Source organism: Ictalurus punctatus, chromosome 24, assembly GCF_001660625.3.
Source record: "Ictalurus punctatus breed USDA103 chromosome 24, Coco_2.0, whole genome shotgun sequence".
NCBI classification, from domain to species: Eukaryota; Metazoa; Chordata; class Actinopteri; order Siluriformes; family Ictaluridae; genus Ictalurus; species Ictalurus punctatus.
In genome coordinates, this window is record NC_030439.2 from 3,749,968 (window position 1) to 3,772,842 (window position 22,875).

Sequence of the window (22,875 nt, forward strand, 5' to 3'; positions counted from 1 at the left end):
AGAACTCTACTGATGATGTTTGAAGCAAACACACAGCTTTGGTTTATTTTTGGGAAGACATGAACATTTTCAACTTATGTAGAATTAATTAGTTTTATTCAAAACTGCAGGAAAAGCATGGTGTTTTGTAAAGTATTCTGTCCTATGTAAATACTGGGATTTAAAGTGGGATTTTAAATGTAAAGATTAAAAAAAATTGCTATCAAATAAAATGTCCAAGGTATAATAAATTGAGTAATTTTTTTATTTTGGACATTTTATTTGATAGCAGTTTTTTTTTTTTTTTTTTTTTTAAATGTGTCAAATGTCTTCAAATAAATGATTAATAGAATTCGCTTTTACTTTCAAAGAAAGAGGCATGGAGAAAAAAAAACTTAACAGAAACCAAATTTAATAAGAACATGTACTTCACACTTCATAAACTTTATCTTAAATACAAGAGAGCAGCCACTGCCTCAAACGTTCCCCTTTACTCTATTTCTTCTGCCACTCTTCCATTTCTGTTCTTTCACGAACAACCTCCTTCAAGTAAGGCTCAAGGTATGGCATATCCTACAGGACAAACACACAGGCAGCAATTTTCAGTTATGGATTTCAGGATTGTTCCCATGACAGGTAAATATGTGTTGAAAAAGCACTGGACAACATGGCCTACATTCACTAATGAATAATTAACTAATCAGTAGAGATGCACAGATGTATCGGCCAATCATCGGTATCAGCCGATAAAGGCAATTTTTCACGTTTAAAAACATCCGATGATCGGGGGCAATTTATATCCTGTCTCACCAGTAGTGGGTGGGAAAACCACCCTTTTGTTGTGTGTAAAGATGATGTCTCTTCTATGGAATGACGACAAAACTGCAGTTTGTAAGCTCTGCACTGCTAAAAAATTTTTTACACAGGACGCTGCAGCAGTGAAGCGGGAAACGGGAGTTCTGCCATTGAGTCTAATTTTTTTTTTCCGCGCTGCTCGAGCTGAATTAAAGGGCCAGTACACCGTTGAAAGATTTAAATGAAGATGAGTTGACAAAAAAAATTCATAAGGCAAAGGAAAGTATATTTGTAGAGTACTATATTTCATATCCATTGTTTGTGGTGAGTGAATGTGAGACTAACAGGGGGTGTTTCAGAATTCAGTCAATGTTAATATGAATTAATAAGTTAAGAAATCTTACTCTAATCTTCAGAATTAGTTCATGTGTTAATGATAATTAGAGTAATGTGTTTTCTGTTTATGAGACCAGTTACTGTGAAACAACTTGTTGAAATGGAGAGAATAAAGTTTAATTGGATTTCCTTCAGAAATGTGGAATTAATTATTATTCAGTTAAAAGAAGACATAAAAGGCAGAACTATTGGTATTGTCCGATATCACTCTGAATAATCGGTTATCGTAATTGGCTGAGAAATTTAGTATCAGTGCATCTCAATATGTAGGAAGTCTAAAAGGTGTAATGCATTTGGTGGATCAGCTAAATAAATATTGTTTCACAATTTCCAAGATATTTTGTGTGACCACTTAATAGAAACCATCCCAGGAGATTTCTCAGATGCAACTGTCTACTTTTTACCTCCTCAAATTTAGTCCACTGTTCCTTGGGAAGAATCTGTTGCTTCATAGAGAGATCAAGGGCCCTCTTTATGCGGAACATGCGATCGTTGTAGGCTCGCTCTGGAAGCCGGCGAATGGCTTCCTTCACGTCTGGATTCTCATAGATAGTGTCATCTCGCATCAGGCCTGAGAGACATGACAAGACAGGGGTCATGACCTGAACAGTTACAATGTGACCTGGGTGAATTAAACATTTGCACATTTCGTGAGCTCGCACACATTACTCACCGAGCTTGTTGAACCCGGCTGCATTGTAGTACCACTTCCTGAAGCCCAACAGCAGCTTGCCAGTTGCTAGAATATTGGGAGAAGGAAGCAGAAAATGTTTGCTTAGAAATAAGTACTTGGTAATGGTCAAACTTCCTTTATTATGACTATACTAAATTAATAGAAGTCACTATGAATCACTAGCACTAAGTGGGAGTGTAATGCAGTAGATATAAACTACCCCAATTCCTACAGCATAACCCTGAGAGATGCAACAGTCACTGACATTTCAGCTCCCCTGCTGGGACAGCAGCAAGTATTTTATTACAGCTATAAACATATTTATGCCCGTAAACAACGATTCACCTTAGACAAGTCAACTGTATTCCGCTACTAATAATCTACAATACGCAGGCAACCACTGTGTACTGTAAAGACAAGAATAACCCGTTTCCCAAAAAAACATTCCTCGTCATACACCTCTGATTATTCTGATCCAAACCATTATCACACAGTACAGAAGGTTAGTCTCAGTACCGAGGGCGGATCATTGCTTTAGCCCGTTAGCTAGTTAAGCTAATGGACACTGAAGCTAGAGGACACTGAAGTGCAACAACAAACGAGCAAAAAGCACGCGATAAACTACAGCACGAAGAAAACAAAATGACTAGAGATTGCAAACGCATTCATGACAAAATTCCAAGAGCATTATTTCGACTGACATTCGTCAAAAACGCTGTAGACCCAACAACTCATTACCTGGTGCCTTCGACGCCATTTTCGGTTTCAGGGACAGCAGCAAAGGACTGTGGGAACTGTGACGTTGTAGCCAGCGACCTAGTTCATTAGATTTACGCAATCACAGCGCGACCAGTGAAAGAACCCAAAACGCTTTAAGTAAACGAGGTTACCACACTGGATAAGAGATGCAGTAATAATTTTATACGGCAGCCATTCATCATTAAAGGTTTTCCTGTAGCAACCTTTTAAAGTCAGAACTGACACTGCCATTTAATTATGTTCTAAATAAAAATAAATAAATAAACAAATAAAAACCGATTGCTTATAAAATACTGGTTACCCTGCTAATGATTTTTAACAAAATAAAAATTAAACCCTGATGAACACTGCAGAATAAATCTGATTATAATACTAGCTCAATTTTATATACATTACATATGTACACGAAAAGAATATTTCCAGAAAGATGCCTTCTGCGTAATTATATTCTTATATATAGGGTGAATTCTGATATTTGGGAAGGTTTTCTAAGCTAATAGTTAAAAACAAAAACAAAAAACAAACAAACAAACAAACAAAAAAAAAACACACAGAACGTGACATTTTTGAAAATCCTCAAGGAGCTGACTGCATGAGATTGAAAGGTGTTTATTATTCTAAAGAAGCACGGCTTACCCTTTGGTTAAGACTTGTTAATGACATTTGGGGATTTTAATGACATTTATTTGGGAATTTACACTTCTATATTTCATTTCTTGCAGAGGCAGCAGCAGCAGCAACAACAGAAAAATCCTCATATGAAAGAGAGAGAGAGAGAGAGAGAGAGAGAGAGAGAGAGAGAGAGAGAGAGAGAGAGAGAGAGAGAGAGAGAGAGACTGGTCAAGAAATTTTTATTTAATGGAGGTAAAGTATAAATAGATCAAATATATGACATGTCAGTCTTTAATAAATTAAAATGGTAATCCTTGACAAATTGCTATGGTACAAAAGGAATAAAACACATGACACATGTTGGTATTGGAAAATAATCACCTTGGGAGTGGTAACTACCCTGTCTTATTATTTTCCAATACAGCACATCCCATCTTGTTTTATTTACTTATGATACTTCATATGAATAGATTAATTCAGTATATATGCCACCAAAGCCCAGTTGTTTTCTTTCCATTTAAAGCTACTCACCCCACTCACAGCAAGAGCGTAGCTGATGAAACAAAGTGAATGTATTCATATTCCTTACTATCTTGCCAGCTATTTTGAAATTAATTAAAAATGTGATTCACAATTGTACATTTATTGTAAGCTTCAACCATGTTTCTACTTCATTATGGGAACGGTTTTTATATAAACATTATATAAAACATATACATGAACATTAAATAAATGTAAAACAAAAACAAACAATCAAAAAAAATACATTACCTTGGAGCTCACTTCAAGTCTTCAGGTACAAATTTATGTCTTCATAAATTACATATTTAAATTTATGTAGCAAATTTATATGCACATAATCATTGAAATATATCTAGCAGGGTCAAGTCAGTAAAACAATTGGCCATGTTTTGACTCTCACCTGACTAAAACCCTGTTTCTTTGCAACTAAAGTCTTGTTTTTTTGGGGATTATTAACACTAGACATTCGTAATAATTGACACTCACAGACACAATGTTACTTTTACTATTACAGAGTTTTCTGAAATCTTTCAAAATCATCTAGAGAGGCTAATGCCACTTCAGAGCAGAAAGTTTCATCAGGCAGGGCCACCAAGCGCTCCAGAGAGATGTAGTTGGGATGAGTGGGTTCATACTGAGCACGGCCCAAGTACTCAAGAAAGAGGTGCCGTTCTCTTATATGAAGGAATTTTGCATTCAGGATCTGATGAAAGGCAGAAAATATGTCATGAGAATATTGTCGCTTTAAGTAAAGACATAAAAGCACTTTTAGAACAATTTTTCCAAGTGGCTTGGAATCATTCAGTCATCAGTGGAGTGAGATTTGATAAATAATTCTCAAAAAAAAAAAAAAAAAAAAAAAAAAAAAAAAAAAAAATTATTATTTTGGGCCATTGGGTCATTTGGAGTCATAGTACTATTTCTCTTAATTTCTTCAAACTATTACACTCTATTACACAATAATGTTCCTTTAATAAGCAAATACAGGAGTAATGTACCTGTGGGAACTTTGCAATGAGACTGTGAGGAACACCCATAGTGTTGTAGACAAAGTCAAATATTTGTGTCAATTTCCTTTTATTAGTTGTTAACACTTTTGGAACCATAGTGACGATGTGCTGGATTTCATTTCTGTGAAACCCAAACTCCAGTTCACAAACCTGAGTTTAAAAAAAAAAGAACAGAAAACATCTGAATAAACATGAGTACACAAAAAACTGCCCAAACTGTTTAAGTTAAACTAACGGCTCAAATATTTTCTATGAGCAATGCAATGTACCCTTAGGTTTTCCTTTACTGGCTCTAAACTGCCACACAGTAACTTAGGCAGACGAGTCACAACGTCTCGGGTCTGAAAGTATAAAAGAAAAGTAAAAAATGAACAAAAACAATCCAGATGTGTTCTTACAGGCCAGTATTTTGGACTGCAACAATATTGGCTTACACAAAATAAAATGACCTGCTAAAATGCACATTAATTTTGTTTTATGTGTACAGACTCTGAGCTAGTACTAGGGGAAATGTAGTATTTCTCTCCCTGACTGCAGCGTTTACTTACGGTCCTCTCCAAAAGTATTGGAACAAGGCCAATTGAATTTGAGATCAAAAGATGAATACGAGAAGATTGATTAGAACTTGAGCTTTCATTTCCTGATGTTTACATGCAGATGTGTTAAACAACTTAGAACATGACACCTTTTGTTTGAACGAACCCATTTTTTTCAAGTAATCATAAATATTGGAACATGTGACTGACTGGTGTTTTTTGCTGCCCAGGTGTGTGCCCTGTTAAATTGATTGTTTAAATAATTAATAGCTCTGAACATCTACTCTTGGTTTGAGCCCTAGGTTTCACCTGTGAAGATGGCATTTGTTTAAAAAAAAAAAAAGGATAAACCAACAAGAAGACCAGACAGCTGTCTATGGGAGAAAATTGCAATTTTGAAGCTGAGAAAAGAGGGAAAATCTATCAGAGTCACTAAGCATTGGGCATAGCCAATAAAACAATTTAGCATGTCCTGAAAAAGAAAGAAACCGCTGTTGTACTAACAACCAGACATGGAACAGGTCGGCCAAATAAAACAACGGAAGTTGATGAGCTGTGAAGAAAACCCCCAAAACAACAGTTAGTGAGGAGTGAAGGTTTCACGATCCCAACCAAATATTAACTTGTTTACTTGTTATATACTTCTTCTTATACTTTTTCCTCATCTAAAATCAGGTGGTCTGCCACCAATAGTGCCATGTTTTAAGTTGTTTAATACATCTAGATGTAAATATCAGGAAATGAAAGCTAAAATTCTGATCTATCATCTCTATATTGATCTTTTTATATCAAACCCAAATGTTTTCAAAGTATAGCGTAAATAAAAGAAGTGGCCCTGCTGTTCCAATACTTTCAGAAATGATGGTATATTCCTATATCTATGATGTCTGTAAAACAAAAAGAATCCTCACCTTGTGAGCACTAAGGCCCAGCTGCTGTTGGAAAAATCCCAGACGGTTGTCCAGCCTCTTCACACTGAAGTTCAGTAAATATGGAGCTTTGCTCACCATCACAGCAACAGACTCTGAACTGAATTTCTTCGACTTCAAATATGAAACCCTTTTTACATAAGCAGTAAAGTCATTGATAGGTCATACAAAAAGATAATCATATAACAATACCATTCTACTGTTAAAAGTTCAGAATCAGTAAGAGCAACATAGTTTATGACTGGATATAAATTAAAGTGTATCTAATGCATGGTAGCATTACTGAGTGTTTTGGCTTAGGCCCGTCACTGGTATTACATTATTTCTTCATCGTAATTTTTTAAACAAAAGGCATTGGCAAACACGAGTGCCCTTCTTCTGTATTTTCAACATTCTTGTTCAAAGGCTTTGATCTATTATAAAATATTTGATATGCAACAATGTAATATATAGTGACATCATAACTATTGCTAAAAACTACATGAATACAAAACAGTAAATGACTGACTTATATGTTTTCTGTTATAGTGCACTGTTTATTATCTATTACACCACAGCGCTGTTGAATTCGGGAAGTAGATGTTCATTAATTTACATTTACATTTATTCATTTAGCAGACGCTTTTATCCAAAGCGACTTACACACGAGAAAATACAAGCAAAGCGATATATCGAGCAGAGAACAATACAAGTAGTGCTACCGTACAAGATCCATTAATTGAGTTCCAGAAGAAGCAAAGTGCGCAGACTAGAGGTGTAAGTGCAATTTTTTTTTTTTTTTTAATGGGTTGGTTAATGTGGCTGTAACGCAAATCTTAGGTTTTTATTAATGCAGTCTTTCTGATATGTTATTGTTTCTATAATAACAACTCAAGTAAAAGGACAAGCTATGTTTAAAAAAAAAAAAAAAAAAAAAAAAAAAAAAAAAGATATTACCTTCAAAAGATAAGGAACTGTTTCTAACTGCTATAATGTAAGTGATAACAGGCACTAACTTTTCTGGGAGACATTCCATAAAATTATATGTAACAGATTAAAAAAAAAAAAAAAAGAAAAAAAAAAGTAGGACATGTGAGTCACTGACAAATTGCAAAACATTAAGTGTTAGCAAATTGATGTGGTATGAGAGGAATAAAACACTTTAGCACATGAGAGTTATAGAAGATTAAACAACTTCTGTGTGTTACTTCTGGGCAGTATCAGATCAACTCATCAGTGATTATTTTCCTATAACAGCATGCCCCATCGTGTTTTATCTCTTACGTTCCTATATTTATTTCTGCAATACATTTTTCAGTTATAAAAGGCAAACTGAAATTTATGTTGTTCAGTTTTTATAAACAGGCATGTATGTGCATTATTACACTACTGCCATGCTTACAAGAGTGGCATAGAATCAACAGAATATACAAATAATTCATAAATGACAAAAATCAGTTGTGGCCAGCATAATTAAGACATGTAATTAACTCTGACCTGGCTTGCAGATTTTCCAAGTTCTCAGTAAATAGAAAGGGGTTTTTAGTGAGCATCAGGCCCAGCTGAACATCCTGAACTCCCAGATCTTTCAGGAAAAGGAGCAGTGGTACCACATCTTCTTGAAAGTTCAGCCGCACCAGCATAGAGCCCACATTAGGCCTTTCCTCTAGTTTTGAAAGATTAATCCCTAATTTTTTTTTTTTTAAAAAGGGGCATAGTCACATATGGGATCACATCTATTGAACAAGCATAAATAGCAGGAAAAACATACCTAAATGAACCAGATTTGTTAAGGTCTCTGATTTGTCCACATAATCTCGGAGTGTGAACGTGGTGGGTGGCAGGTTGGGGGGCACAAAGATCCGTATGGCATCTTCATCACTAATTTCTTCAAATGGAGACAGACTGGACTGTACATCCAAATCTGTGCAGCAGACAAGATCAAGACACATTAGGAAGTCAGCCAAACATCATTCAATAGTTTTTATTTAGAACAGTTATGTGGTGGAGCATGTCCAGATATGTAAGTGTATTGGATCATTTTCCTCAATAATTAAATGACCAAGTATATATATTTTTTTGTAGCATTTGTTTAACTCGGTTCTTTTTTCTCTTTCTCTTTTAGGACTTCTTTTAGAAAATCTGATGATGTTTTAGGTCATCTTTATGCAGATATACAGAACATTCTAAAGGGTTCACAAACTTTTAAACACCACTGCAGTACAGCCACCCCACAGCTCCAAGCTCCTGGGTTTGCGTTCGATCCTGAGCTGGGGCTACTGTCTGTGCAGAGTCTCACATGTTCTCCTTGTGTCCATGTGATTTTCCTCAGAGTAGGGATGTCACAAGAACCGATACTTCTTAAAACGTGACGGTACTTGTTTTTCTGCAGTAGTGTAGGTACAGTCAGTAATGAAGGTACCGAGGTTACAATTCTTCCTGAACTGATAGAGGCAGCAAATACACGGAAGTGTTTTAGTTGGTCCACAAGTGGTAAAGAAGAAGAAGCACACGGGTAAAACTACAGAAGATGGAGACAAGTTTAGCTCCGCCCCAACTCGTTGAGAGGAAAGGTGGTAAGAGTCAAATATGGAAATAATTAGCATTGAGGCAGATGAGAGCAGACATATAATTGATGCTCTGAAGCCGGTGTGCAACCGATGCTATTGTTCATTTCAAACAAAGCGAGGAAACACCTGGAATTTGGCGAAGCACCTGAAAGACGGTCCTATATTATGTTTGTTTGAGGCAGCTGGCATTGTAGCCGTAAAACCAGCTAACGTTATGCTCCATGTTAACGATAGCCTGTTATTTGTTAACGACGCTAACGCATTTCAGTGTTATAAACTGCCTCCGAATGGGCCACCATGCATCGCCATTCACCCCGTGGCCTGTCAGCTAAATGTAGCTAATGTCATTGATAATTATTCACATGTTTATGCTTTTAATAAATCGTTCTGGCCTGCCACCATATCAGTGAATTTAAACTAATGCTTGCATTCAGAGTATACGGTGTGTGTGTGTGTGTGTGTATGCGCATGCGTTTAGGAGTATACCTTAGCACTAGTCGCCTCCCTCCACTGTTTTATTAGTCATTGTCAGACAGTGTTTGATATATCCCTCTCTCTTGCTCTCTTTTTGCCAGTATTAGCCAGAGGAGGATGTCCTCCCGGAGTTTTTTATTTCATTTTTAAAATTTATTATTTCATTTTTTAAACCACACCGTGGTATCGACTTTGGTATCAAGTATCGTGTACTTTTGGTGGTATCGGTACTAGACTTTTGGTATCATGACATCCCTATGTAAGAGTTCTCTGTTTTACTCCCACTTCCCATAAAAACACACAACAGTAGGTTTTTTAGCTACTGTAACTTTCCATTATGAGATGAGCGTGTGAATGTGTGTGTGTGCATGGTGCCCTGCGATGGACCGGAGTCCCATCAGGGTGTATTCCCAATTCACACGTTCTTTCTAATACGTTATTGTTTCTATAGTAACCATTCAAGTACTTGTATAGTAAAAGGACAAGCTGCCTTTTTGTTTTTTTAATATACATCAATGAGCCTTGGATGCAAATGACCCTGTCAAGATCCGGTTCACCGGTTGTCCTTCTTTGGATCACTTTTCGTAGATAATACCCACTGCATATCGGGTACACCCCAAAAAACCTGCTGTTTTGGAGATGCTCTGACCCAGTGGTCTAGCCATCACAATTTGGCCCTAGTCAAAGTCACTCAGATCCTTATGCTTGCCCATTTTTCCTGCTTCCAACACATCAAATTCAAGAACTGACTCCATAATTCACTTGCTCCCTAATATCTCCAACGCCTTGCCAAGTGCCATTGTACCAAGTTAGACAATGTTATTCACTTCACCTGTTATGGATGATCGGTGTATGACTGTGAAAAAAATAAATAAAGCACAATAAAGACATAGTGAAAGAGCTACTGTACATACCGATGGAGGTCTGTTCTGCAGGAACTGGTCCTGGTGCACTGGAAAGTTCATGTAGTTCAGAGATCATTACTGGCACTAAACCGTGTTCAGGAGTTTGCTGCTCTGTAATCTTGCTGGCTGTGTGACTGAGTGGTGATGAGTCGGTTCTCTGATCGCTGAAGTACCGAATCCCGTATAATCTCCATTTGTCCTTCTGTGAGCGGCTGTGCGAAAGCACGGTTGTGGAGGTCTGGCAGAGTTTAGCGACGTGAACATGCCGTGCTTTTATACACATCGACTGCAGATACACCACACCTCTTCCACAAAGATACATGACTAATGCACACCTGTCTGGAAAAATATAAACTAGTTATAGGCTAGTTATACAAGTCGTACCGCAGTATAGCAGTTAGGATGCCGTATCACATGGCACATGTACCCGTCATGAAAATAAACACGTTCAAGTGTAACGTTCATTCCACAAGGGAGCTAATGTCTCTTTAAAAAGCATAAGTACACAATTTTTTCAGATCTTTCTTGGCAATAACACTATAGTTTACACCCCTTAAACCCTCCACCCACAGGGATGAACTGAATCCGTTTTTATTTTAATCCCCACAACATTTACTCCACTGCTAGCTAGTGAGCTACCTACAATTCTACTCCAGCTCATGTGGTTTTACTTTTCTTCTGAAGTGTTTCTTACACAGAGCCCAATCACTAATCACTGCCCTCTAGCGGGCTGCTCTTAACACTTCCATCATTGCACACCAGGGGGTTCTCAAACGTTTTAATTTAATCAAAATAAATCATTCTAAGAGCACAACTTTTATGTACACTACATGGCCAAAAGCTTGTGCACACCTGACCATCACACCAATATGTGGTTCTTCCTCAAACTGTTGCCACAAAGTTGGAATTTCTCAACTGTCTAAAATGTCTTTATGTGTTGTAGTATTATAATTTCATTTCGCTGGAAATAAGAGGCCCAAACATGTTCCAGCATGACCATGCCCCTGTGCACAAAGCGAGCTCCATGAAGAGCAATAAACTGCAATGTCTGTAATGTAAGATGCCTAAGACAGTGCTACAGGGAGACAGGAAGAACAGCTGATTGTCCTTGCTGTGGAATATTACATGTAACCATGTCCGTCTGTCCGTCCGTCCCCCAGACGTGAATGAGAGCTTGCAAATGCCATGGTGGAAGAGTGGAGTAACATCTCACGGCAAGATCTGACGAATCTGGTGCCGTCCATGTGGATGAGATGCACTGCATTGCTTAAAGCAGCTGGTGGCCACAAGTAACAGACTGTTACTTTTGATATTGACCCCCCCCCCGGCCCTGGAACTCATTATTCCATTTCTGTTCCTCAAATGTCTGTGAAACTTGTTCAGTGTATATACTCAGCAAAAAAGAAATTTCCTCTCACATTCAACTGCTTTTTATTTCCAGCAAATTTCTTAACATGTGTAAATATTTATATTATATATAAAAAAAAAAAAAATTCAACAACTGAGACATAAATGGAACAAGTTTCACAAACATCTGATAAAAGGGACATTTCTTTTCTTTTCTTTTTTTTTTGCTGAGTATATATACCTACTGTGATCCTGACCAGGCAGTTACTGAACACGAGTGAAAATTGTTATTTGTATTTGCTCCATCTGAAAATACTAGTTTTCGTGAGCCCTATCTTTGTTTTAGCTTCTCTTTATCAACCCATGCCCAATTAAATTGTTTCCAAGTTAGGTATTACCATATACTACCATGGCCATTTAAAGATTAGAATTTTCTTTCCAACATTTTATTACAAAAATTAGATAACACATATGTATCAGCTCAGGGCTACAGGCAATAATAACAATAACAAAGTGTGACTGTAATACTTAGTGTTTTCTACAGTTTCCATATAAACAAGCACAATGGAAACTTACTAGCAAATACGCCTAAATAAAAGGCAAGTTTGAATAAAATATGTACTGTAACAGGACATGATTACCTAGATCACATAAGGTAAATATAAAAACGAATAGTTGCCATTTCTGTAACATTTATGACCTACTAGCCTTTCCTACACAAGGCTTGCAACAGATGACAACAACAAATGCTGCACAATGGATGAGGGAAAACATGTTTCAAACAAATGGCACAATATCAATATATAATTTAATCTAATATATATCACAGTTAATATCTATCAGTCTCATTCAGCTTTGTCTACATGACAAATATAAAGCTGCCCTTTGTTTACATGTTCAGAACATTCATGCTCTGTGAGCACTGGGGCAAGGACCACTTCTGAAGGAAGAAAAACTTCCTCTCTTTTAAAAACCCATATAAAAATATGGGCATTTAGATTTGTATTGTTTCTACACTAGAAACAAAATTTTCAGTACATAGTCAATTAATGTTATTATTTTGGTTATAGAGCACTTAGCTTATACAACGGTGAAATTAGTGGTCCAATAAAAACAGACCGTTTATATATCAGGTGACACTCCATATGAAGCATGCAAAATGAGTGGACCTAATTCATTCACAAATGTAAATCAGAAATTATCTGACAAAACATGAGTAGTTAAGGACAGAGACTGAAACCTCTTATAAAACGAATATCAGCTTTCATACAAGTGCTAAAATCCACAAACCATGTTTACTCTGTAGTTATGCAATGCAACTGAAACATGATTCTATATTAAACAGAAGATCCAAAACCTCATCAGAAGATCCATAAAAACTCATCTTCTACTTGAGACATAGATGTCACATTTACGTTACATAAAACACGGGCAAATAAATGTAACATATCATTTACACACACACACACACACACACACACACACACACACACACACACACACACACACACACACACACACACACAAGGAACAAAACCTGCCAGTGTAATGTCACTTGACTATATGGTGTGATAGTTTATATGATGTGAAATCTGGGACCAGGAGTGGCGATGATGTCGCTGTAAGGCTCGGCCTGTGTCAGGTCCACTGCCTGCTGCTTTTTCAGCACTAGGAAGCTGTAGAACTTGGCTGCTGCCTGCTTCCTGTTGTTGTTCTTGCAAAGGTCTAGCAGGCTGATTGATTCTGCTCCTGTCTTGGCAAGCACCCTCTATACAGACAGAGTGAGAGTAGTCATTTTCATTATAAGGGAAACTTGTATGTAAATGAAGGAAAATAAACTAGTAATGAAAATGTGACCTTCCATGTTAAACCACTTGACATAACTCACTAGATTTTGATACATTAGAAGGAACAACGTGGTGTCAAATGCACTGTGTGAATATGATGAATTGTCTTCAGTCATTCCCTTTCATTCTCGGTCATTTCAACCACGTCTAAAATTTGGAACAAATTGATTTGAAAATGAAATCTTTTTAAAATACAAATGAAATCCATATCAACCACAGAAACCTATTAAACTAATAGTTACAACTTGTAACAAAAAGCACAAAAGATCATGTCCTGTTAACTAATTAATATGACCTGATAGTGCCATCATCTGGATTGTTCTGGTATCACAGCTTTCTCATGGAAAATTAAATAAAAATGAAAATAATTTTATAGTGTCAGTTTTTATCCTGTACCATTATGACACTCAAAATCTTCAGTTTGATATTTCTACTGTTGCTGTTAATTATACAGAGCCCTCATAACATACCTTGAAAGTGCTGTTAAATTTTGAATTTTGTTTTGAAACAACGGTTTCAGGAGTAGCCTGACTCACTGGCTACCTCACAAACAGTTACATTATCTCACTTCGGATTGACTTCCTTTTCACTTGAGCCTGACAGGGCAAGGAGTTCATCCCTGGTGTTGGTTATGTGTGGATAACAGATAAAACCACACTCTTCTGTAGAATCCACTTTGTCTGCATACATCATCAGGGAAATTAAAATACTAAACTATACTCACTGTTTTGCTAACTTCCATTTTTTTTTGTTCTGGGAAACAGTGAAAAATAACATCTTTAGCTTTAACCTTCTTGGTGCACTCCACAAGCATTCTTCTGTTATGAGGAAAATGTTATTTTCTTCCGCAATCAGTACCACTGAGGTAAGCTCTGTACCAATAATTCTAAGGTGCTAGAATTGGGTGGAGATTTGTAATGACTATGATGTAGTTGCATAATACTTGCTATGCACTACAGTAGCAGTACTCTAAATCACAAAAGTGAATTCTGTGCTACAGAATACAACTTAACATGACCTAAGATATTAAATGCTAATTTATCTGAGAAGGTTCAAATATTCTAATAACACCTTTAGAATTGGGGTCATTTGACAGACAGAGAATGACACAGATTAGACAAACCTGAACCATACCTGCAGGCCATGTAGCATCTGCTGTGTCCTCTTATTCCATCTCCTCTCCTCCTGATCCAGGTCTCCACCTTGACCCTCCTCCTCCTAATAATAACGGGCATCAAGTCTTTCAATCGAAAATCATTTATGCGCACTGCACAACACAAAATTACTTGAACACACAACTAACAGACAAAGGAAAAAAAAAAACTTCCAATAGCACACAGTTAATCTTTGCCTGAGTTGCAGAATAAAATAGCTACCAAATAGACAAGTATAGAAATACATAGGTATAATCTATAGTTTTGAATGTACTGAAATAATTTTTTTCTACTGAAACTGGCAAAATTTGAATAAATCAAGTTCCTCAGCATAAAATAATAATACTCACCTCTTCTTCTTCATCATCATCCTTTTTCTCCTTGCTCTTTTCCCCAAGTAGGTCTAACTCAGGGATGAGCTGGGAAATATTAACTGGCTCTTCTGGAGGGAGCTCTACTTGCTGCACGTTGAGCCGTGTGGACACGATAGAAGAGCGGTCATCCTCCAGCATCTATAGACAGACAGACAGACAGGGAGACAGACAGACAGACACACACACAAAAACCCAACAATTAAGGATCAGCCTAACACTTCCACTGCTGATACTGTAACAACACGTACATAACAGTAAGTGAAAAGTATTTAAAAAATGTACAATTCCAATCTGGAAATCAAATTGTCATCCCTATAATAGCTGCCAACAACTATTTCATTGAACATCTGAGAAGAAAAAAGTGCGATATTTTCTGAGTAATTAAATAAGGGCAGTCATAGTGAATTCTGAAGTCAGGGACACGCACAGGAAGAGTAGGCTCTGTGTCCTGGACCTTGCGCTTCTGGCCACGGTGGCTGGAGGGAGGAGGCATGACTGACTCGTCCAGAGTGGTACGACTGCCCTCCATGGCAGAGGCCTGCAACACACTGGGCTCCTCAAGGATGGTCTGATCTGAAGTCACACATGTACAAACAGCACAAAATCAAACACTCTACAGAGCCTTAAAGGTGAATTGTACTTGCTTTTAACTATGAGAACGCAAGATGGCAGCCACACGTATACTGAAGTTACATGGAGCATTGCTTTTGCACGCTATGCTTCTGTGTGATGCAATACCAACATAAATAATGTGGGCAGTTTTGCAAAATGTGACACTGTCTGCAACTGGCTAGATTTGAGATTTGACACGCAGCTCATGACAACCATCACGGCGATGCTCTAAACATTACAGTTTGTTTTGGAAACCTGATGGACAGGAATGTTTTGCTTCCAATGTGCCATCTAGTGCATGCTGCTTTTACTTCTTCAGATGTACATAAAGGACACAAGTGAGTGTGTGACAATGCTGCTCACACTCACTCACACACACACACACACATATATATAATATCTGAGTACACTTCTGAGTCAGAAATACACTTGCTAGTGTCTTACCAATTATATCTCTCTGAGACAGAGCCTCCTCTCTAGGCACCTCTGGGTTCTCCAGATCTTTGAGAAACTCATCTAGGCTGTCAGCCTCTCCACCTTTCCTCCTCTTCCTCAGTTCCTCTGGCACGAGAGGAGTCAGGCACCGTGTGAACATCTACAGCAAAAACAATAACATACAGGTATTTAATTCATATCTGTGTTACACATTAAATAGTGCTACAGAAAAAGGAAATTGAATAAAATCCACTTCAAAAGCATAGAGAGAGTCTGTGCTCTTAATATTCACAGCCACTGCAGCAATGACAGTTGTGTCTTTGTGACAGTCCAACTTCATCATAAATATTAGCAGTGCTAAAACATTACATAATACCATATGGTACAAAGTAAAGTAATTAAACCCTATGAAAGAAACTGTGCCCACTGTCATTTTCACTATGCTGACTGATGAATTAGTCCTAGCTTTAGCAGCCCTAGAGCTTTCTCCAGGATCATCCTGACCTTAAGGAGCCTGCTATTCCACAGTGGCTGAGCAGGCAAGGAGAAGAGCTTCTCCACCCCTCCTGTCTCCTTCCACATCATCAGCTTCTTAGTCGGGGGAGCCAGGTCCAGAGTGGTGACAATGTCTGAGTAGTCACTCAGCTGAGCCCGGATGGTCTTACTGTCCAGTTCCTTTACACTGTCCACAATCAACTTCCTCTTTCTCTTAGCTTTGGTCTCCTTCACTGAGATATATAATATTGGGAAAGAAATTGTGAGATGAAAATGGTCAGTAAAATACAAAGGTGAATTATATAAAAAGTGAAATATTCAAAATTACTAACAAGTAATAACTACATTTGTAAAAATCATAATAACCACAGATAAATATAAAAACTTGTTTTCATTGGTTGATAAATTAGCTGTGTGTACTTCTAATATGTCTCTTTGTTCTGCATGAAAGATGCATGTGACCCTGCTGAACCTGCAGATCTGGGGCTGGTGATAAGAATGAAATATATATAGAAGAATATGTAAATATTGATCTTAAGGCCTTTGAGGCCTGCTTTAATCAGGGCATGAACGAAATACACACCATTTTTGTTTCACTTCACATTAAGTAGCTATTTATTAAGTCTGATACTGCTTGAATGGTGAAAAACTGGTTAGTCTTAAGTATAAAAAAAAATAGTTATGCTTAAGTATTGATTAAGTATTGTCTATGCTTGAAGTCTTGGTTTTGGATATCAGTTTAATAGGCTAGCCTGTAGACTTCATTCTTTTTTAAAATCAAATGAAACGATAATCTGTAGTTTATACAACACTATGGTTTTGCCAAACTGACCTGTGATATCGATAGGCTCAAGGGCGAAGGCCTCCTCCTCATTGTGCACCAGTGTGGTCTGCTCTGTCTGGTCTGTCATGGTGGGAAGCTGCTCCACAGGCCCAGAGTCTGGACTGTCTGGACCTCCTGCTGCTGTACACAATTCACCCACATATAATTATTCTTACAACAGAACACCTTAAGCACACTTCTTCTGGAAATACATTTCATATCTCTTACGGGACAGGTTGTCGAAATCATCGTCGTCATCTCCACCATGATCCTGTGGCATCATGACACTTTCGGCAATGGCAGGTGGGTCATCAAAAATGCCACCCCCATCCTCATTACTTAAAAGCTTGTCCACTGAAAGAAGAAGAAAAAGAAACAAAGCACAATTTTTAATTAATCACAGACTTATTATTATATAATCCAATGCATAATAGCAGCTCACACATGGTCCACTTACCCAGCATGCCTCCCTCACTGCTCTCCATTGGGTTGTCTCCAAAGTCGTCTTTGTATTGGTCATACTCCAGGTGGTTGGATTTATCTGTCATCTGACCGCTGGTAGACTCTGGTTCCAGCAGCAGGTTGGAGGCAGAAGCTCCGTGGATGATGTCCACCTCAAACGCACTCTCCTCCCGCATCATCTCTCGATCGTCCATCCCAAAATCAGCTGAGGATTTAAAATGACAGTTTCAGGGTTCAACACTTGAATGTTTTACTATTCGCTTCTTTTTTGTTGTTGTTGTTGTTTTTTCACAGCTGTATAAGCTAAAAAAAAAATAGAGGCTGAGCTGAAGACTTTTATCTGTAGTATAGGAACAGCATTCAATTCAATTAATTTTATTTATATATCGCCTTTAACAATAGACGTTGTCACCAAGCAGTTTTACAGAAATCTAGATATTGATTTATATTTAGATCCCTAATGATTTACGTCAAAGCATTAACACTGAAATCTTTTTTTTATCAACCTCTCCTGACAGAAACACTTCGCCAGAAAGTTTATATTTTTGTCATTAAATAGCAATTTCTAAATAAACCTGTTTACATTTAGGCTTCTATGTTGCTACTGTAGAAAATGATAATGTTTAAAATGAGCAGATTAATATACACTCAATGAGCACTTTATTAGGAACACTATAGTAATACTGGGTAGCGCCTCCATTTGCTCTCAAAACAGCCTCATGGATCCCACAAGATGTTGGAAACATTTGTTTGAAGTTTTGGTCTGTGAATCTCCTGTTCTACCACATCCCAAAGATGTTCTATTGGATCCAGATCTGGTGACTGGGAAGGCCACTTAAGAACACTGAACTCATAGTCATGTTCATGAAACCAGTTTGAGACTTTTGCTTTGTGACATGGTGCATTATCATGCTGGAAGTAGCCATCAGAAGATGGTAAATTTTGGCCAAGAAGGGATTCACATGATCTGCAACAATACTCAAATAGTTTGTGGCATTCAAGTGATAACTGATTGGTATTAACGGGCCCAAAGAGTGCCAAGAAAACTTTCCCCACACCATTACACCACCTCCACCAGCCTGGACTGTTGACACAAGACAGGTTGAGCCCATCAATTCCTGCTGTTGGTGCCAAATTCTGACCCTAGCATCTGTGTGCTTCAGCAGAAATCATGATTCATCAGACCAGGCTACGTTTTCCAGTCTTCAACTGTCCAGTTTCGGCAAGCCTGTGACCACTGCAGCTTCAGTTTTCTGTTCTGGGATGACAGAAGTGGAACCTGATGCGGTCTTCTGCTGTTGTAGCCCAATCAACGTGTTGTGCATTCTGAGATGCTTTTCCACTCAACACAATTGTACAGAGTGATTATGTGAGTTACTGTAGCCTTTCTGTCCGCTCGAAACAGTCTGGCACCAATAATCACACCACTGTCAAAATCACTGAGATCACAATTTTGTTCCCATTCTGATGGTTGATGAACATTATCCGAAGCTGCTGGCCTGAATCTGCATGGATTTTATGCACTGCACTACTGCTACATGATTGGCTGATTAAATAATTGTATGAATGAATATGTATACAGTTGTTCCTAATAAAGTGCTTTGTGAGTGTGTACCAGTAATTTGCCTTGCAGCTGATGCTATATCATAGTAGACATCAGTAATGTCTTCCAACAAGGTTTGCCCTAAACTGTGTCTCTATTTTCACTAAGATTGAAGTCATTTGGGTGTTCTGAAAGGCAATGCGCTTGTTTTGTCTTGTGATTAATTGGATCCCTTTTCAGAACTGCCAACATTGCTAACAAGAAAACCCAACCAGGCAGAAAGGGAAAAAAAATTTTTACAACAAAAACCCTGTGTATGCTGGTGGAATGATGATTATATTACTGATATTGATATTTAACTGAAATTTAACCACAATTTGCAGAAATGTTTGGATTTTTAACAAGCAAGTGTATAAACTTAATTTAAACTGCAGTTAGAATATTAAAGCATGTCCAGTCTACAGTCTGGATCATGTCAGATGTTGCACATAATACATTGATTAACTAGGGTGTAGTCAACATATTAAAAATTCTGTATATGATAGCATACATAATGAAACAAATAAATAAATGAAACTGTGACTCACTACACAATCCACCCTGCATTTATTTCCCCCAATTTTTGTTTCCCACTCAGATCCAGACAGACTTTTTTAGTAGCAAGTAGACTAATCATGTGATACTGTCAAGTTGCACACATCAACAATATGTTAGTTCTGACTGGTGCTAGACCACTGTCACACTGGATCTTCACCATGCTATGTTACTTGCGGGAGATTCAAATTTAGGTGACTATGGGCAGGCAGTCTTGATGGCATGTGATTTTTGTGATTTTGATGTGATTTTGGAATGCAGGATTAAAGTTTAAACCCTAACTCTTTTTCAGATGTGCACAAAGCAACAGTAGGAAACAAATGTGGCAAAAGTCCAGTGTGACCACTACTTAAGAAGGAGATCCTCCATTTCCCCCCATTTTTTCATACAGAACAAACAGACCATTCTCGCGACTTATCTGCTGGACAGGTTTATTCAAGTTTGGTTTGAAGGCTGCATTAGCTGAAAAAGCAGAAATTATAGCACTTTCAAGTGACACCCATATTGCTGTAGAAATTTGTCAAAAATCCCATATGCTACAGTTAAACTGTCTGTTTGCTCCTATTAGGTAAACAAACATCAGCACCATGCACATTTTAAATTTAATAAAGTTTTGTCATTTTAAAAATAATTATATGCCTGTTAATTTTGTTTCAGAGAAAATCAATTTGTGAATTTTGTATGGCACTTGTTTCGTACTTTACTAATCCATTAGGTGAGTACAAAATGAGTATGAATGAGAATTCCTAGTCAGGACATCACAAACTTCTACTTTCAAGGGTTCCACTTTGCAATGGGAAACAGACACAGGTACTTGACCAGAACACGGATAGTTCTGGATTCAGACTTGCTGATAGAGCGCAAAGCAGATAAGAAAATTAGACTGTGCCTTACCAAAGTCATTTTCTTGCAGTAAATTCAGGTTGCCCACCTCCTCTCGCATAGTGATTTCCTCCACACGAGATTGATTCAGGGTAAACTGCTGGGCAACATCTATATCACTGTAATACACAAAACAGATCAGTTACTGTCACTATACAATAATATTAAACACTTATGGAAATACAGTATTAAAATAAATACAACTGAGATGTAGTAATGAACTAAAAAAAACACTCACTCCAGGTCTGGAAGTGGCTGATCAAAGTCATGAAACTCCTCAGGTAAGGTGATGGCATTATAGGCAGCTTCACGGTTCTCCTCAGGCAGATCCACCACACCTATGTCAGACAAAGAGTCACATATAAACTACCTGCATACTCATTTCAGATACCAGGAAAATATTATATAAATGCAATGTATGCCAAAAATGTTATTTGCTCCTGATTAAACTATAGTTTGACTAGCCTATGTTAGAGACTATTACATTTTTTTAAGAAGAGACAGACAACATTTATGTTGTATTGCTAATTTTGTCAGATCTTTTGTTTTTTTCCTAAAATAATTTACCTGGACGAAAGGCCATTTTGATCTTAATGAAAGCTTCATTGCAGTCAGCAAGTAGGTACTTGGCTTTTCTGTGGTAGATCCGCACAACACCCAGAAGTAAGTGACCAGATGTGCGCAGAGCCATTTTCACCTAACCCAACAAAGAAACATTATTAATATTTATGAACCATGTATTGCACAGAATATTGCTAGTTAATAATTTGATTAATCTATAGTCATGTTTAAAGCTTCATGAAACACTAAACTACATTTTTTGAGATTTTAACAGAGGTGTTCATATCGCACATCATAAAAGACTATCTTAGCATCTGTTCATTTTAATTGTAGGAGAAAACTGGTTAATTTTGAGCTTTTTTCCGCTATTTTCGTCTTCCTGGTTTAGAATCTCGTCCTGTCACAAGTCACAGGCAGTGACATGGCAATGTACTATAGTACTTCAATGGCGTGACTTCGAGGCTCTGCACTGCTATCTGTTGTGTCTCCATTTAGCCATGGGGATTCAGGAGGAGAGAAGTCCTCTGGCTCATCTGCAAACTTTGTCACTATACATATTTATTGTGAGTGTTGTGAAGGCTTAACCCCCCCCCCCCCCCCCCTTCCCTTCCCTTCCTGACATTCCCTGCCATGCCCACTCCCCCTCCCTTCTTTGCACAGCCATCCATGCCCATTTAAGCTGCATTTTTCAAAAACATTGAGAGGTAGACTTGAGTTGAAAGAGGGAGGTTTCATGACCCTTTAATTGATCTGCCTGATTATACTGTGTTATTACATTGTAATAGTTTCAACATTACCTTTGGCGAGATGATGCTCTCCACACTACTCTCCAAGTTGCACTCAAACACATGTGCCTTGGTCAGCTTCTTGTCCCAGTGGGCCGCCAGCCAGATTTTGGCCAGCGGCCCACGTTTGCTGAGGACAAAGTGGGCGTAGAACATCGTCCCAGCACCTTCTCACAAGTGAGGCGGTGGGGGACGCCAAACCTGCAAGTCAAAAACAGCGTGACGGACAGTTTAGAGACTATGATTTGATTTCATTATCTCAGGAGGATAACAAATATTCATCACAGTATGTATTGAACCTCCGTCTTTTCGATATGTCCAAAAATGTTATCATGATCAATTATTCTATATTGCTTGATCGTGATACAGGGTTCGTACAGATGCTTCATAATGAAATTCCAGGACTTTTAAGGACTTTTCAAGCACTATTATTTGTTTCCAAGGACTATACAAGAGATGTAATTCAAACATATTCTTTATTTCCTCTTTTTTAATAAAAATTTAATTTTATATAGCACCTTTTCCCAGGCATGAAGGACTAAATTTCCATTTCCCAGGCATTGCTTCATCTTCACCATAATGTGAAGTTGACATTATGGTGAAGATGAAGCAATGCCTGGGAAATGGAAATTTAGTCCTTCATGCCTGGGAAAAGGTGCTATATAAAATTAAATTTTTATTCACATTACCAGGTGAGTGTCAGGAGCAGTGTGTCCAAATGTTGCTAGATTATGTCATGTGCTAATTAGCATATTCATTACATCATTGCATCGTATTTTCATTATGCCTAGTGTCCGCCCTTTATAACATTTAACATATAAC

At 37.7% G+C, this 22,875-nt stretch overlaps 3 protein-coding genes across 5 annotated transcripts in view; all 3 read right to left on the minus strand.

Annotated features, from left to right (window-relative positions):
- Positions 1-374: 374 nt before the first annotated feature.
- LOC108257237 (cytochrome b-c1 complex subunit 7) lies at positions 375-2,706 on the minus strand. Its single transcript, XM_017454831.3, has 4 exons — positions 2,582-2,706; positions 1,844-1,909; positions 1,575-1,741; positions 375-552 (listed from the first exon to the last, which is right to left on the minus strand). The coding sequence occupies exons 1-4, from the start codon at positions 2,598-2,600 to the stop codon at positions 475-477; spliced, it is 330 nt and encodes a 109-aa protein (XP_017310320.1). The 5' UTR covers positions 2,601-2,706; the 3' UTR covers positions 375-474.
- Positions 2,707-3,436: 730 nt separating this feature from the next.
- On the minus strand, positions 3,437-10,840 carry mterf3 (mitochondrial transcription termination factor 3). 2 transcript variants are annotated; one of them, XM_017454828.3, is made up of 8 exons: positions 10,783-10,840; positions 10,149-10,478; positions 7,962-8,114; positions 7,688-7,877; positions 6,194-6,341; positions 5,016-5,087; positions 4,735-4,896; positions 3,437-4,439 (listed from the first exon to the last, which is right to left on the minus strand). In XM_017454828.3, the coding sequence occupies exons 2-8, from the start codon at positions 10,459-10,461 to the stop codon at positions 4,245-4,247; spliced, it is 1,233 nt and encodes a 410-aa protein (XP_017310317.1). In that variant the 5' UTR covers positions 10,462-10,478; positions 10,783-10,840; the 3' UTR covers positions 3,437-4,244. The 2 variants fall into 2 exon arrangements, with proteins under 2 accessions (XP_017310317.1, XP_017310318.1); XM_017454829.3 differs by having other exon boundaries at positions 7,688-7,856; positions 10,149-10,818.
- A 1,076-nt stretch (positions 10,841-11,916) lies between these two features.
- rad21b (RAD21 cohesin complex component b) overlaps positions 11,917-22,875 on the minus strand; it is a 13,703-nt gene continuing 2,744 nt past the window's right edge. The window contains exons 2-14 of one of the 2 annotated variants that reach the window (XM_017454834.3): positions 22,066-22,254; positions 21,275-21,404; positions 20,946-21,045; positions 20,720-20,826; positions 17,684-17,893; positions 17,455-17,580; positions 17,236-17,364; positions 16,413-16,636; positions 15,918-16,068; positions 15,289-15,434; positions 14,838-14,999; positions 14,468-14,551; positions 11,917-13,254 (exon numbers count right to left, since the gene is read on the minus strand). In XM_017454834.3, coding sequence (XP_017310323.1) covers positions 13,063-13,254; positions 14,468-14,551; positions 14,838-14,999; positions 15,289-15,434; positions 15,918-16,068; positions 16,413-16,636; positions 17,236-17,364; positions 17,455-17,580; positions 17,684-17,893; positions 20,720-20,826; positions 20,946-21,045; positions 21,275-21,404; positions 22,066-22,209 — 1,905 coding nt within the window. In that variant the 5' untranslated portion in view covers positions 22,210-22,254 and the 3' untranslated portion in view covers positions 11,917-13,062. Of the gene's footprint in view, positions 13,255-14,467; positions 14,552-14,837; positions 15,000-15,288; positions 15,435-15,917; positions 16,069-16,412; positions 16,637-17,235; positions 17,368-17,454; positions 17,581-17,683; positions 17,894-20,719; positions 20,827-20,945; positions 21,046-21,274; positions 21,405-22,065; positions 22,255-22,875 lie in introns of both variants that reach the window. The other variant, XM_017454832.3, reaches the window with a different exon arrangement.

Excerpts from the sequence above, each read along its gene's own strand:
- LOC108257237 (XM_017454831.3), bottom strand. Across the intron at positions 1,742-1,843 it reads AGCCGGGTTCAACAAGCTCG|GCCTGATGCGAGATGACACT; the intron begins GTGAGTAATGTG and ends CATGTCTCTCAG. Across the intron at positions 553-1,574 it reads AGTGGACTAAATTTGAGGAG|GATATGCCATACCTTGAGCC; the intron begins GTAAAAAGTAGA and ends TTTGTCCTGTAG.
- mterf3 (XM_017454828.3), bottom strand. The coding sequence starts at position 10,461 with ATGTATCTTTGTGGAAGAGGTGTGGTGTATCTGCAGTCGATGTGTATA. Across the intron at positions 8,115-10,148 it reads TGCAGAACAGACCTCCATCG|ATTTGGATGTACAGTCCAGT; the intron begins GTATGTACAGTA and ends TCTGCTGCACAG. Across the intron at positions 5,088-6,193 it reads TGGGCCTTAGTGCTCACAAG|ACCCGAGACGTTGTGACTCG; the intron begins GTGAGGATTCTT and ends TTATACTTTCAG.